General features: G+C 39.5%; 1 protein-coding gene across 1 annotated transcript in view; it reads right to left on the bottom strand.

Moving 5' to 3' along the window:
• Nucleotides 1-17,354, bottom strand: part of CSMD1 (CUB and Sushi multiple domains 1) — a 3,274,537-nt gene that overhangs the window by 981,777 nt on the left and 2,275,406 nt on the right. Inside the window, exon 22 of the mRNA XM_073626646.1 lies at nt 6,336-6,505. Within this exon, the coding sequence (XP_073482747.1) occupies nt 6,336-6,505 (170 nt within the window). The remainder of the gene's footprint in view (nt 1-6,335; nt 6,506-17,354) is intronic.

The following is a 17,354-nucleotide window of genomic DNA, read 5'->3' on the forward strand; positions in this document are numbered from 1 at the left end:
TGTTTATTTTTTGTCCAATTTTAAGGACCACAGTTTGAAAGTATCATTTGATTCCTTACTGAGCTACAGAATGTTTACACATATTAAAGGTTAGCTGAATCGTCTCCCCCTCATGACACAGTTTGTTCCCAGATGGGGTGTCTGAGGATATCAGATGATCCTCCTGACCTTGAACTCAACCATTGAAATAAATTGCAATGTTTGCATATGTTTATTATACTTGTTCTTTCAGTTGAACCCATACATACGACCCTACTTCCTATGTCCTACTGTATGGTTGGCATTGTTTACCCCCCCTCTTTTTCTTCTGTTCTTCCTGAAAACTACAATAAGAATATTGAACAAGAAGAACAAATCAAAAAAAAAAAAAAAAAAAGGAAGTGAGATCCATCTTACAAATTCACAATAGATCCCTATCCATACACACTGCCTGGCCAGGAAAAGAGGTTCAACAGCCAGGCCACATGCTATAGTTGAAAGGGATGTAGGTGTGGCACTGTTCACATGTTATAAATTGTATGAGTTCCCAATCTACTTTAAATAAACTGGAGTGTATAATACATCCTATATTGGTAAACACTGCCCATATTAAAGTGACTAGTGCTAAAGTGTTGTGAAAAATAAAAAATAATGAATAAATTCAAAGTGACAAGTGTTCTTATTCCTATGTGTTTCAGCATCTCAAATGTATAAGTAGTGGCCAAATGATACAGTCCTTATAAATATAAATATATATATATATATATATATATATATATATATATATATATATATATATATATATGCAGTCCTTCAAAACATGAAAAAATTGCATGAAAAAATTACTTTTCCCAGAAAAGTGACAGGTGCGCTTCAAAAAGTGACACTGGTGTTCTTCAATCTTTTGTGCTGGTGAAAAAGATTGAAGAACACCAGTGTACATGTGAACAGCGCCACACCTACATCCCTTTCAACTATATCCTGTACTCCACATAGGTGGCTGTATCTGTAGGGGCAGCAGTTCATTAATTATTCAGCCAACTGCACGGAATCTCCAACACACCTTTTTTCTTAACCAGGCCACATGCCCTTATCATTGGAAGGAATTAAAAGGAAAGCATTTTTACCCACCTTTTCATTTTTGTTTTAAAACACTATTTAGAAAAAAAATATACATTTTACACTTAAACTTCAAACCTTTTATAGCTGCAAGATTATTATTAAATTATATACAGTCGTCTAAATAAGCGAGTAAGTAACTATATTTCACAATGGTTTTCTCGCTAATTTCTATAATAAACTTATAATGAAAACATCATTTTAAATTCTGCTTTTGTACCAGAGCTGGGATGGGATGGATGCAGTGTTGCCTCCCTGTTTCCAGAACTTTAGAGTGGCAGTGGGAACCATGTGCTAGAACACTGATTGTTCCAGCACACAATGTTGATCCATTTCGCATCACTAAGAGGCAGTGGTGTTTATTTACTAAAATTGGAGAGTGCAAAATCTGGTGCAGCTCTGCATACAAACCAGTCAGATTCTAGGTTTTATTGTCAAAGCCTAATTGGACAACCTAAAGTTAGTAGCTGATTGGCTACCATGCACAGCTGCACCAGCTTTTTCACTCTCAGTTTTAGTAAATCAACCCCATTGCATATCAATGCCTTCCTTGATGCAGAGCAGCAACAGACCTGCCATCAGTATGGATACCAGCTGGGGAGTGAAGTCCCCTACTTCCTCACTTATGGCATGACCAGAGAGTGGAAAAGTTTCCTTTCCCAGAGTCACTTGTACTGATAGCAGGTCTGAAGTAGAGAGAAGCTGAATGTACCTGGGTTTATTTAGATCAGATTATGAAAACTCTCATCATATGTTATATAACATGTGCACAACACCACTAAAGCATTTGTTTTGTGTAGAGTGAAATATTCCTGGTTGATCCTGTCTTCTGCTGCCCCTCCCATCTTCTTCGTGTCCCCATTGCAGCCTGCGATTGTGTAGACTATTTGTTGTCATCTGCTGAGCATGTGCTTGTTTCAGTTACCTTTTAAGCTCTTCTTTTCCACCTTTTTCTTATATGTGTAGCCCATGTGACTATAGAGTCACACATGTGGGCTTAAACACAGTGATAAACAACACTCTCCTCCCTCCTCCTCCTCCTCTATGTCCTCCTGTTGCTAAACACTATTGGGGTGAGATATAGTATGCTGATTGAGTACATTTACTAAGAAACTCACAAAAAAAGCTTTGTATTAATATAAATCAATATTAACCACTTTAGCCCCAAAAGAGTTACCCCCTTAATGACAGGCCATTTCTTTGCGAAACGGCACTGTGTCGCTTTAACTAACAATTGCGTGGTTGTGCAATGCTATACCCAAACAAAATTTACGTCCTTTTTTTCCCACAAATAGAGCTTTGTTTTAGTGGTATTTACTCACCTCTGCAGTTTTTATTTTTTTGCGCTATAAACAAAAAAAGACCGTCAACTTTGTAAAAAAAAAAAAATGTTTACTTTTTTGCTATAATAAATATCCCCCCAAAAACAAAAAGACATATTTCATCATCAGTTTAGGCAGATATGCATTCTTCTACATATTTTTGGTAAAAAATTGCAATAAGCATATATTGATTGGTTTGCGCAAAAGTTATAGCATCTACAAAATAGGGGATAGATTTATGGAATTTTTATTTTTAAAAATTTTTTTTACTAGTAATGGCGGTGATCAGCGATTTTTAGCGGGACTGCAAAATTGCGGTGGACAGATGACGCTTTTTGAGACCAGTGACATTTACTGTATACAGCGATCAGTGCTAAAAAAATGCACTGATTACTGTATAAATGACACTGGCAGGAAAGGGGTTAACACTAGGAGCAATCGAGGCATTAAATGTGTTCTCTGGGAGGTGTTTCTAACTGTGAGAGGAGTGTACTACCAGGGAGTAGAGAGAGATCACTGTCCCTAATCACTATGAACAGACAACCACTCTGTACTCCCCTGACAGAACGGGGATCTGTTTGTTTACATTGACAGATTCCTGTTCTGGCTTTCTGTGGAGTGATCACGGATGGCTGGCAGACAACGTGGCTGCTGGCCACATGCATCAGCTCCCCCGCCGTGCAGCAGGCGTGTGCGCGTCTGCTATAGCTGTTAAAGGGACCAACGTACAGCTACGTCCCTTACGTACAGCTTTGCGGGATCGAGCAGATCTGCCACAGTATAATACCAAAAGTAATTGCTGATACCTGTCAAGTAGAAAAAAAAAGAGCCTTGGATGCAGTTGTCGCCTGAACAAAATGAAAGCTAGTGTCAATCATCTTTGACTCCACCCATGCCATATTAATGCACAAAATACACAATAAAGATTTATAGGGTTTAGAGCTGTAAATCAGTTTTTTTTTTTATATTTATAGATTATTTTGAATTGGACTTTTTATTTTTTTTCAGTTATGTGACCGACACAGCACCAATCAGGTATGTGTAAACACAAACTCATACTGCAGAGCACATACATCAGCAGCATATTATAAACTCCTTCCAAGGATATTTCCCTGCAGATGCCAAGGAACAAGGAAAGAACATGTGACCACACAACAGCGCTGCAGGAATAAGGTACAGTGACATGATATACAGTATATGATATACAGTGAATTAATTATGGCAATTAACACTTCTCTGTTTAGTATCACGTAAGACTATTACTAATGCTAATAGGCATGGGATTGTCAACCAAATGGTATAGAGGCTTGGCCATTGCATTACCTTCCAACCTTAAACAGTGCCCCTCAGCCTGCTGAAGAGCCTCCAGCCCTCCATAATGCCTTTTAGTGTACCTGGGATCAGTGAACATTACTAAAGTTTGGGTGCTGAATCCAAACCCAATTGAAGTCAATAGGTTAGAAAACAGTGGTGACCATTTTCTAGCCTAATAGGAAAGGGATTGCCAAACAAATGTCATGGGGGCTGGTTACTGCCTAGGGTCATGCACCAAAGTGAAAAGCTCTGTTTGTTAACAAAACAACCAAGGATTCCATTCATCTATACCAGACCCTTATTCTAGATCAGGGTCTTATAAATATTTTAACGGGGTAACCCCACAAAAAAAAAAAAACTATTGCATTGGGGTTCCCTTCCTAATCCATACCAGGCCCTTTTGTATAAATTTTAAGGGGGAGCCCTCTATGCAAAAATAAAAAAGAATGAAGTCCCCCAAAAAATCCACACCAGGCCCCTATTTGGGCATGCAGCCTGCCAAGCCAGGAAACTGAGGGAAAAATTATCAAATGTGTTTCCCCTCTTGAGCTATTCCAGACCACATGCCTTCAACCTTGCCAGTCGGATCCCACTGGTAAATGACCTTGTCCCCATGTCAATGAAGACAAGATACCTCTACTCATTCACAAAAAAATTGAATAAAAACAAAGACACGGTTATTGACAAGTCCTTTATTAAAAACACACACACACAAAGTCCCACAATCAACATCCATCATCAATAACATCACCCAGTGATGTAGATTACGTCAAGCACAATGTCCAAAGCCTATCAACCCACTGAATGAAAAGATAAAACACCACCTGCTGAGGCATTACTGATCCTAGGAACCCATGACATCATTGACAATCTGCTCTCCTCACACTACTCAACTTTGTAATAATGAATAAAGCCAAATGCAAAGATGCAAAGTCACCAGCACTCCAAGTAGACATGTTTTGCATGTTTATTGTGAAGACAGCATCACATAAGCCATAATAAACTGATATTTTAAGGGCCTCATAAGGTTTCTTTCTCAAGTCAACATAGTGACGCTATTTGGAGTGCTGTTGATCTTGCATCTTTGCAATTGACCAAATATAATCATATCCATATATGGTCAGTGACGTCACTTGTGTGACCCTGTCCCTTTGTATACAGTATATCAGCTGTCATCTGACAGACCAGTCATTTGGCATGACTGAAAAGATGGGATCAGATGTGTGTCTGCGGGTGGCAGGCATTGGGTGTCATGACTGACGTGAATCTACAGCACTGGCCAAGGTGATTGATGATGAATATACATACTGGGCTTTTTTTTTTATAAAGGGACTTGTGTAACTGTGTAACTGTGTAACTGTGTTAGTGTTTTATTAAGTTACATTTTTGGTTAATGAATAGGCAGGCCCTGGTATCTTCGTGCCTGCTTATTCTTAATGGAGGCTTCCAGATTCTGATAAGCTCCCCACTCACAGACCCCAAATCCACCAGGCCAGAGCTGTGGGTAAGAGGCCCTTGTCTTCATCAATATGGTCTTTGCCAGGGAGTCAAGGTACCCCCGATGTTAAGAGCATGTGACCTGGTATAGTTCAGGAGAGAGGTGCTCACATTGCGCCCCCCTACTTTCCTGGCCTCCCAGGCTGCATTTGCAGATTAGGGCCTGATATAGATTTTTGGGGGGACCTAATGCATTTTTTTCTTTTCTTTTTTTGCTTCTTGTAGTTTCCCCTTAAAATCAGTTCTGGTATGGAATTTGGAGGGGCCCTCACACCATTTTTTGTCTTTTTGTGAATGTGGGCCCCTTTACATTTTTACCAGACCTAAAGGTCCTGGTATGAACTGGGGGAACACTCTCCTTACTCAATTGCTTACATGGCCAGGGCCCCAGCCTGACCAGTGCCCTCTAGTCTCCCACAGTACTCCCACAAAGCTTCAGTCCTCTTCAAAGATCCTAGACCCCTACAGTGACCATTACCTCACAGTTTTTCCAAGAATCTTCCAGGAATCCCCATTCCCAACAGTAAAATCAAGACCCATCCAGAGTCTTCTAGCCCCCAGCCCCATCTTGAGCTTGTAATGTATTTCTAAGCTCTCTATATTTTTCCCCATACTGACACCAATCTCAAGGTATCTTTAACTCCTACAGATCACCAAACGTCACATTTTTCATTCCCAGCAGTTTATTGTATGGACATAAACTTTTTTTTTTCTTTTACCGTTGAGGCATGGGATATGTCCCAGTGGGCCAAACACTGTAAAGGAGGGACCAAGAGTAGGAGGAGCAGAGGGCAATGGGAAGAGGTGTAAGGCCAGGATAGCAGCAAAAGGGACGCTAGGCCTGGGTGGCTAAAGCAGATGTAGCTGTGTAGCTGTGTGTTTTATGCTACTGATCAATGCTGAGGTCATCTTGAAAAGACACTGATTCATGTATCATACAGCAATAAATGACATTGTCCAGCAGGTTTGTGCTATACAATGATTTGAACATTTCCAATGGATTCTGAGTGATTTTCATTAACAAATTTTCACAAATATACATAAATCTTAGTAAAACAAAATGACAAAATGTATGCAGTATTTATAAATATATATATATTTTACCTTCAGTATATCACCATCATGCAGTTGAAATGTTCTAGCTCTTAAGTGGATTCCCTTTCCTGGTTGAGTCTCTATTCTATAAATGCATTCATGATTGTTGTCATAATTTGCTGGAAAATTTGGAGACAGCAGTGTTCCTTCATTTCCAGTGACTGTTGCTCCACATTCAGCTGAAGGCAATGGGTATATTAAAAACAAATGATTTAAAAAATGGTGAATTTTAATTGCACTTTAATGTTTAAGATTTAACAATAAGCACAATGCTAAAAATAAAACAAAAATACAATTTTTTTTTCAATAATGTGTTACAGCTATTTCAGAAGAAATACGTGTAAAATGCATTCAAATTTCAAAATATAACATTCTAAAATCTGGAGAAATAAATTTAAAATGTAACATTCTAAATTCTGCTTTAAAGCCAACTGAAGTTACTGGAAATATCATAGAGGAATCATGCACACAGGAGTATAGGCAACTTTAGAAACATGCATCTAACACACCGGTGTGCATGAGCCTCCAAATCCAAGTGAAAGTTAGCATAGTCATAGTCACTATGTAAGTCAGAGCATTATCACAGGTATATAACTGACAAATACAATTCCTGTATTACCTGGGAAAGTACTGGGAGTAAGTGGTACAGTAGTTACCATTAAAGGATACATAAATTGACCAACACTAATACCTCCCTAGTCCCCAAATAATTTATCATGTGGGAAGCTGCCTGGCTAAAAAAAAAAATAAAAAAAAAAATGATTTGTCCCTTTAAACAGCAGTTCACACTAAGTAGCAGCAGTGACATCAAACACAGTGACCCTAAAGAAGGTTAATTAGGATGTGAAGAGGGGGTATTCACATTAGCTACTTTATTATATTTAGTGACACATCTTATTACTTTCTTTTTCTTTAATCGTGCATTTTAACGCTGCAATTACAGAAACATCCCCTAGCCAAATCTTAATCCAGTATGATGTCATCCAACCGTAAACAGTAATATGTACATGCTTTCTTTGTGGTTCTCATTACTGGTCTGAAGATACTGGTATCTCCATATTTGATCAGACTGCAGACCATATTCATGTAAATAAAGCATGGTTTATAGAAACCTGGGCCTGTGATGTGATTCTCAAATCAAATGGGAAAAAAAAGTCAGACAAAAGTTGCATACAAAGTTGTTTCTGAGAATATTAAAAAGCCAATATGTTTGAAAGTGTAGTTATACTTCAATGGAAGTGTGCATTTTTTAAACACTACAGACCACAAATACCTATATTTCTTAAAAAAAACCCTACAGGAATAAAAAAAAAAAATACAAACGATACTACAGGATAAACTGAGTTTGCTTTTACGAACTCATATTTTTCTGAATTGTAACATTGAGTGATATCCAGGATGCCCTACATTGCTGAGACCAAGCCATGCATCAGTCAATCCAAAGAAGGCGAGGTGCCCTGACTGGATTTATGGGATATATTGTATTTCTGATAAACAGGGATTGCACATCAGGAAAGCCTCACTTAGTGGTCTCACAGATAAAATAATTAGAGTGCCCCTTTAAATAATATTCTAATAATCTTACATGGATAGATACTGAGAAATGTTTAAATATGCAAAGGACTGGATAACTGGATATATGGCATACTATAATAACCGAGACCAAATACTTAATGCAAGCCATCATCTTTTGAGACTAGTGGCAACCAACATCATCTGCAAATCAATTGCAATCAGCAAATATCAACAATTTTCTCCTACAGCAGGATATCATCCCTTTAGTGGATACATAAATGCATGAAACAGGTGAAGCAATGACACACTAATAACACCTTTCACTGACAGCAATCTCCAAAGTAATTCATACGTCCCTGTTAAGGACCTATTCATTCCTGTTTACATGTAGCAAAGCATAAAATTAATGCATACTATCTTAAACCAAAACTTTTGAGGGGTGCGGCCTTCAGTCGGAGTGAATGGCCACTAGTCTGCAGAGCTCCAAGTAAGACAGTGCCAGGCAGGTGGACAAAAGCAACAGGGAACAGTGGCACTTCAAGCGTTTTGACTCACCAATTACCCAAAAGCACCTTGTCCCCAAGTACACATGATTGAAAATGGATTTTTTTCTGACGGATGTTGGCTCAAACTTGTTTTGCATACATACGGTAACACAAATCTTGTCGGAAATTACGAACGTCAAGAACGCTGTGACATACAACCTGTATGACGAGCCGAGAAAAATGATGCGTGGAACTTTGTGCGTCAGAATTGTGTACACACGATCGGAATTTACAACAATGGATTTTGTTGTAGGAAAATTTGAGATCCAGATCTCAAATTTTATGTGATGGAAATTCCAATGGAAAATGTCCAATGGAGCTTACACACAGTCGGAATTTCCGGCAACAAGCTCCCATCGAACATTTTCCATCAGAAAATCTGACCGTATGTACAGGGCATAAGACTGGGATACCATTAAAGTGTTTGTAACCCCCCAAAATGGATTCTGTTCCCATAAAGCATTAAAAACAGCACAGTGCCTTCTATCACCTAAAAAACCTGGCTGATCCTGCCGGGCTATATCCTTCCCCCTGAAAACTGACCATGTTTTTTGCTGAGCCCTGACACCATGGTCAGTTTACATGCCTCCATCATCCACAGCTCTCCTCCTGTTCTCCTCTGTCCTCTCTCCCCCCTCCCCTCCCTGCCTGTTAGCTAGTCTGTGCCCCTATGCTCCCCAACCTTTCCCTTCTTGCTGCTATCATAACTGTACAACAAACATCCCATCCCATCTGTTAGCTAAGATTATCTATCCTAGCGCCTGTGCTACTGCAAAAAAAAATGCAGATTGTACCTTATAACCGAGCATCTCCCGGCGCTTAAGTGACTCCTCTGCTATAGCTGTCAGCCATGCAGAGGAGAGAGCCGAGGAGTCATGTGAGCGCTGGGAGCTGCTCTAAAGTAAGGTATAATCTGCATTTCTTTTCAGCACAGGCACTAGGATATATAATGATAGCTATCAGAGGAGATGGGATGCTTGTAGTACAGTGGCTTAACAACCACTTTCAAGTTCATGTGCTTGTAAAGGCAGGCATCCTAATAATTTTGCAAATATAGTGTATATAAACAAAATGCATCACTAAGGAGTCAACCACTATGCTTCATTAGATGTTAAAGGGCCTTTGTTACCAAGACCACAATAGAATTACAGTGACCAAGCTTTCTGAGAATGCATATTTACAAAATGCATTGAGGTTGGGTCGTGGCTATCACTTGTTGCTGATGTCACTTCTGGGTCCGTGAAATGCACGCCGGCACTGTGGTGTGAGCGGCCGTGTGTGGGTATTACTGAGAGCTGTTTGTGTTTGGTGCCTTTTAGGCACAAATCCATGTGAGTGCAAATAGTTTGTAATTATTTTAATCCCTAATACAATCTGCTACACTATGAACATTTTATTTTACCGGGTTTGTGATTCCTGCTGTGTATGAGAGAGAAGCTGAAGTGGAAACCATAGTGAAATCAGATCCATCCCTTCTCCTCTGCTGATTTTAACCTTAAGGCTTGGCAGGTCTTTATGGACATATCTGTCTGGTGAGTGAGTTATCTTACCACACGTGGTGGAACACATTGTCTGGATTGAAGAAGGAATAGTCTTTCACTGACATTTAAAGGCATTAAAGGTGTATGGGAATTCTATCACATATGTATGGAGATTATTTGAGCTGCATTTATTGCATTATAATATAATCAATAACTTATATGAATAATTATTACATCTGATTGTAAATATTCTTGTCTTTTCATATATACATAGACTGTATTTTGTTTATACGCTGACTTCTAAAGAGTAGTACCTACCTTTACATTATAAATATTTTTAGTGTTGTTTACACTTAAAGGGGCAGCTGCACTTGGTAAAAGGGAATTCGGGTTGGCGCCTTCTTATTTCACATAGTTTAATTTTTGCATGCACATATGTTCTAAATCATATCAGTGTGGCCATATATGAGTAAACATTTATCTTCCAAATACAATTTAAATAATAATCCATTCTTTGTGGAAGAAATGTAACGTGAACACTATTAAATATGCAAACAGGTATTTGGAATTTTCGAGTGGAGATATGACTACACATCATCTTCATTTTGCTACAAGCACAAAACTGCCATACAGTTCCTGTAACATAAAAGACAGCTGAAATCCCATATTTAAAGCAAACATTGTTATAGTTTGACTATTTTAATCAAATAACCCTTATGTGTTGGATGAAATTTGCATAATAAAAATGTATAGCAGTGCTATGAATGGTTGAGACATCCAATATCATGTAGAATAGCATATATTTATAGTGTGTATAAGTAAAATAGCAAAATGTGAAAACAACAAAGTGCTGGTGAATAATAATCCATTGGTTATTGAAATGTAATCCTTTAAAATCCTGTAAGCAAGAACAGGAATAAATAATGAAAAAGAGGCCAGACAGTATACTTTTGTGTGTGTGTGTGTGTGTGTGTGTGTGTGTGTGTGTTACACCCTGCTTATAGTCCAACCCTGCAGCTCCTTGGCTTCATTAACTGGCAAATGCCAGCTGTTTTGTATCATAGTAGTATCTCTTGATGCTCCTGTGTACATTGACACTTCCAGAACAGTGTTTGCAGTGTCAATAGAAATTACAGTGGTTACATTTGTATCTCTTGTTACAAAGACATGTGTATTTCATATGCTTCTCAGCCCTATCTAGTGGACATAATTGTGTTAATCATAACATTGGCACATTTTTTTTTCATTTTTGTTATACCTTTTGTTTATACTGTATATTGCATAGAAAGTTACTCAATACCTCCAAACATTATATATATTTTTAAGGAGAGGCCCTAGAGAATAAAATGGTGTGCATTGCAATTTTTTTATGTCACACAGTATTTGCGCATATTCCAAACACAATTTTAGGGGAAAACATGTTTCCTTTAATGAACTTTAATGCCTAAAAACAGAATATAATACCCAATTGTTTAGTGAAAAATAAAAGATGATGTTACACCAAGTTAAAAGATATCTAACATGTCATGCATTAAAATTGCGCATGCTCATGGATTGACGACAAACTACTGTAATTAAATATCTCCATAGGAGAAGCTTTAAAAACCTTTACAGGTTACTTTAGAGTTAAACAGGAGGTCTGGTGCTAGAATTATTGCTCTCACTACAACATTTGATACAATACCTCACATATGAGTTTGCCTTTGCACTTGAGCATAGAAGGATGAGGGTGCTTTCAATATTTGTTTATTTATTTTATTTAAACAATTATATTTTTACACTGTTCCTTTTTACATTTTTTATCACTTTTATTGCTTTCACAAGGAATGTAGACATCCCTTGTGATAGCAAAAAGCAGTAGCATTTCCTCTTTACTGAGACATCTGGGTTCTATAAGACCCCAGATATCTCTTCTGTCCAGAAAGCATCTGAATAAACCTCCTCTAAATGTACTTTTCTGCATCAAAGTCTCTGCCTTCCAGTGCTTTCTTGTAGAATTCAGTTGATCATTGGAAATTAATAGATTAAAATGAATAAATTCTGCATTGCTGTTTGTTTTTCTGATCAACTCTCAGGATTCTTGTTGCCAGGTACATAGTGCTATCCAGTTGTATGCAGACGACTCAAATTTTCCTTTGGAATATTCAGCAAGAGTGAAGCCTTTTGGGATAGGGAATTGCAAAGTAACTTGTGGAAAAAGTTAACACGTTTCCCTTTAAATGGCAAATGCAGATTTATCAGACTGTAGTGTTTTCTACATTTGAGCAACACACAAAAAGCATCAGGTAATTAGTTGCTTGCATGTTTTAACTGCATTATTTCTTCCCTGCCACACACTTAAATTAACTAGTGTAAATTAAAACTCAATAACTGTCTTAGTTTTTATTAAGGTAAGGTTAAGAGACCAATTTTATTTGAACTGCAAACATAGGCACAGATAAGCCCTTTTTTTTTTTTTTTTTTTTTTTACTTTGTAGCTTTACATGCTAACATCTATTTAAACTGAGTAGATTGCAATAATTCAATAATCCTATGCATTTTATAGTTTGCATACCCTACAGAAAGAAAAACATGTGACATAAATGTAACTGGTTCATGCTAGCTGACATAAAGAAAAAGGAAATGTCACAGTGACATCTCATAATAGCCACTAAGTTATGTACTAAGCTGGCATAGTAGAAGCGGTTTCCATAATAAAGAAAAAAAATATCAGAGTGTGCTTATCTCTCATCTCATTTCCAATATGCTAGGTAAATCCCCATCTCCACCACCCTATATGCATACTTATATACCTTGCGATCGTGCTTGTGGCCTCCACTCTTTATTTTACATTCTGTTGGAAATCCCAAGTGTGTTGGCTACACTAATGCAGAATGAAATAATATAGTCTCCTAAGTATCTTCTGCGTTGGGTCATCAAACAAAGGTCATGTGCAGGATTGCAAAATAGTTAGGGATCTATGGTGTGGGTAGGCTAGCATAGTAGGGTGAGGGGAGGGATAAAATGGCTTTGTTTGAACATGCACTGATCATTTATTGTGCCAGTGTTTTAATATCAAGACTCTATCTACATCTGTACTTCACTAGTAAAAAGTACAATTACTGCTCACAGTATAGAGAAAAGATAGTTAATGTCAGACCAGGATATTTTTTTCAAAGCAAATAGCATTGCTGATCTGAAAAATGAAATTCAATTTTAGTATCATTTTATAATGGTTAGTTAAGAGTCTGACTTGTTGATGGTTGTTATGAGCTTCTGAACTTTACAGATCTTTCCTGCTTCTGCATTACCTGAATATGCCTTCATGAGGTAATATTTTTTTGTCTACAAAATAGGGGATACTTTTATGGAATTTTTATTAACATTTTTTTTTTACTAGTAATGACAGCAATCAGCAATTTTGATCATGACAGCGACATTATGTGACATTATGCGGGACACATCGGACACTTTTGGCGCTATTTTGGGACCATTCGTATTTATACAGAGGGACCCGCGGTCGGACTCATGGAGCTCGCGGTGTACCGCCGGAGCTGCGCGCGCCTACTATCCTGGCCTCGCGAGATCACGTACAATAACGTGATTTCGCGCAATGGAGCCAACCTGCCACAGTAAAACTGTGGCAGCTGGTCAGCAAGCAGTTAAATAATCTTCATGGACTTTTTTGTCCATTGAGATCAATGTTCAGAAACACAGTTGTTAAACTCTCAAGAGTGACTAGACAAGGTGAACATGTGCAAAAAATCATGGCTCAGGGGGCTGAGTCCACGCCCCACACTATATAAGGCTGCTTACATAGTGGCCGTACATAGTGTTATGAATGAGAGCAGCAAAATGACATTTGTAAAGGAAAAAATGTCATTTAAAACTGCTTGGGGCTGTAATGTATTGTCGGTTTCCGGCAATATACATAAAAAATAATTGAAAAAAACGAAGTGATGCCCCCCCAGTCCATTATCAGGCCCTTTGGGTCGGGTATGGATATTAAGGGGAACCCCGCTCCAAAATTTAAAAAAAATGTTGTGGGGGTCCCCCCAAAATCCATACCAGGCCTTTCAGGTCTGGTATGGATTTTAAGGGGAACCCCGTGCCAAAATAAATAAAATGGCATGGGGGTCCACCAAAATCCATACTCGACCATTATATGAGCACGCAACCTGGCAGGCTGCAGGAAAAGGGGGGACAAGAGAGTGCCCCCCTCCTGAACGTACCAAGCCACATGCCCTCAACATGGGGAAGGTGCTTTGGGGTCTCCCCCAGAAAGATCCTTGTCCCCACCTGTTGAAGGGGACAAGGGCCTCATCCCCACAACCCTTGCCCGGTGGTTTTGGGGGTCTGTCGGTGGGGGACTTATTGGAATCTGGAAGCCACCTTTAACAAGGGGATGCCCAGATCCCGTCCCCCTATGTGAATGGGTATCGGGTACCCCTACACATTCACCAAAAAAGTGTCAAAAAAGTAAAAATAACAGGACATAGTTTGGGACAATTGCTTTATTTAAAAAAATGGCCCTTACTGCTATACCTGATTGTTATATACCAAAACCAGCTGCCTTTAATCTTTCTGTTATTTGTATGGAAATTTCAATAAAAATTCTTTAATGCTAAAAAAAAAAAAAAAAAAAAAAACACACCATGTATTATAAAAAAATGTCCCACGATGTCCATTCATCTTCAATCACAGCGCCAACGGTCCCGAGAAAAAAAAAATGAAAAACTCTGCCTTGATGGGAGGTGTCCCCGCAACTGCAGCCTATAGCCTTCAGGACTTCTCCAGAGCCTCTCCCATCCTCTGGAACTCCCTGTCCCAGTATGTCCGATTAGCCCTTACCCTGTCCACCTTTAGGAGATCCCTGAAAACTCATTTATTCAGGGAAGCCTATCCCACACCCACATAACTGTCCCCGAGCCACCCCCCTCAAATCATTCTCTGCAGCTATTACCTTTTGTACCACCACCCCCTCCCTTTAGAATGTAAGCTCTACGAGCAGGGCGCTCCTGTACCTTTTGTATTGAACTGTACTGTAATTGTGTTGTCCCCTATACATTGTAAAGCACTGCGTAAACTGTTGGCGCTATATAAATCTTGTATAATAATAATAATATTATTTGCGATGACAGCTGTTATATAGCTAAGGGCGGAGCTACCCTGTGATGTAAATGGGTGACCCCGCCCCGTCTGACATTACGTGACGTCACGGGACAATTTTAAGGGGAAATCCACACCAAAATTTTTTAAAAAATGGCACAGGGTTCCCCCAAAGATCCACACCAGACCCTTATCTGAGCATGCAACCTGGCAGGCTGCAGGAAAGGAGGGGGGGATGTACAAGGCCACATGCCCTCAACATGGGAAGGTAGCCCCCCAAAGCACCTTGTCCCCATGTTGATGGGGATAAGGGCCTCATCCCCACAACCCTTGCCCAGTGGTTGTGGGGGTCTGTGGGCGGGGGCTTATCAAAATCTGGAAGCCCCCTTTAACAAAGGGGACACCCAGATCCCGCCCCCCCATGTGAATTGGCAAGGGGTACATTGTACCCTCTACCATTTCACAAAAAGAAAGTGTCAAAATGTTAAAAAACACAGGAGATGGCTTGGGACAAGTCCTTTATTTAAAAAAAAAGAGATACCAGCGATGTAATCCAATAAATCCATGCTCCTACTCCAGCGATGTAAGGGGGCTTCCAGATTCCGATAAGCCCCCCACCTGCAGACCCCCACAACCACCGGGCAAGGGTTGTGGGGATGAGGCCCTTGTCCCCATCAACATGGGTACATCCTCCCCATGTTGAGGGCATGTGGCTTGGTATGGTTCAGGAGGGGGGCACGCTCTCATCCCCCCCTCTTTTCCTGCGGCCTGCCAGGTTGTGTGCTCGGATAAGGGTCTGGTGTGGATTTTTGGGGGGGAACCCCACGCCATTTTTTTTTAAATTTTGGCAAGAGTTCCCCTTAATATCCACACCAGACCTAAGGGGCCTGGTAATGGAATTTTGGGGGACCCCCAAGCATAATTTAAAAAAAAATTTTCAATGACTTATATGTGTATTGTCGGGACCGAGAATTCATTAATAGCCAGCACTAGCGCTAGCACTTTTGAATGACTTGAAATGTCATTTTGCTCTTGGACTGTTATAAACACGGGAAACATGCTCTACTTTACAGGCATACTATAGACACCCCCCAGGTACGAAATTTAAAGGAATATTTCACTTTTATTGTTTCACTTTAAGAATTTTTAAAATCACTGCTCCTGAAAAAACTGTTTTTGAAACTTTTTTTGCATTGATACATGTCCCCTGGGGCAGGACCCAGGTCCCCAAACACTTTTTATGACAATAACTTGCATATTAACCTTTAAAATTAGCACTTTTGATTTTTCATGTTTGTGTCCCGTAGACTTTAATGGTGCAACATTAGCAATGTGCTAGACTGATTAGCTAAATATTACCTATCTGGACCTGGAAGATTAGCGATATTCAAAATGCTTCTACTCCCCAAAATCCTATATCTGTACAGAGCACTACCGATCGCTGTCCCGTCCGCTTTTTCACTTCTCTGAAAAAACTTATCACATCCTATCTCTGGCAAGGGAAGGTGTCCATATGCAATTTTAATGAAACATAAAAAAAAATTGGGGGTATGGCATTGCCAGATACCCCCAAATAAAACGATACAATAATTCTAGACCAAGCAAAATGTTGGACTACTCCTTCTCCATTTAAATTTTGGTGTTCAATAAAGCAAGCATTTGTAACAAAAGAAACCCTGCTCTCATTACTCTTAGCTAGCCTTCACCAACCAGAACCTTGCTCACCCCACAATATCAGCCAATATACATGCCTGGAGAAATCTCCTACAAAATACTAAGGGTGGTTTCTTGCCCCTTAACCCTCCCCTCCCTCTCTCCTCGCTACCATTTGTAATTACCAACCTCTCAGACATGGGAGCTCTTGTTCTAACGTAAACATTATAGACATGATCGCAGATAAACAATTCTTATAGGGCGTACACACGGTTGGACTTTGTTCGGAACATTTCGACAACAAAATCCATGGATTTTTTCCGACGGATGTTGGCTCAAACTTGTCTTGCATACACACGGTCACACAAAGTTGTCGGAAAATCCGATCGTTCTGAACGCGGTGACGTAAAACACGTACGTCGGGACTATAAATGGGGCAGTGGCCAATAGCTTTCATCTCTTTATTTATTCTGAGCATGCGTGGCACTTTGTCCGTCGGATTTGTGTACACATGATCGGAATTTCCGACAACGCATTTTGTTGTCGGAAAATTTTATCTCCTGCTCTCCAACTTTGTGTGTCGGAAAATCCGATGGAAAATGTCCGATGGAGCCCACACACGGTCGGAATTTACGACAACACGCTCCGAACGGACATTTTCCATCGGAAAATCCGACCGTGTGTACGGGGCAATACAGTTTGCACAAGTGGCCCAAACATATTATATCCCAAGCAGGGTGTCAGGA

This window comes from Aquarana catesbeiana, linkage group LG04 (genome assembly GCF_042186555.1).
Source record: "Aquarana catesbeiana isolate 2022-GZ linkage group LG04, ASM4218655v1, whole genome shotgun sequence".
Classification (NCBI taxonomy): Eukaryota; Metazoa; Chordata; class Amphibia; order Anura; family Ranidae; genus Aquarana; species Aquarana catesbeiana.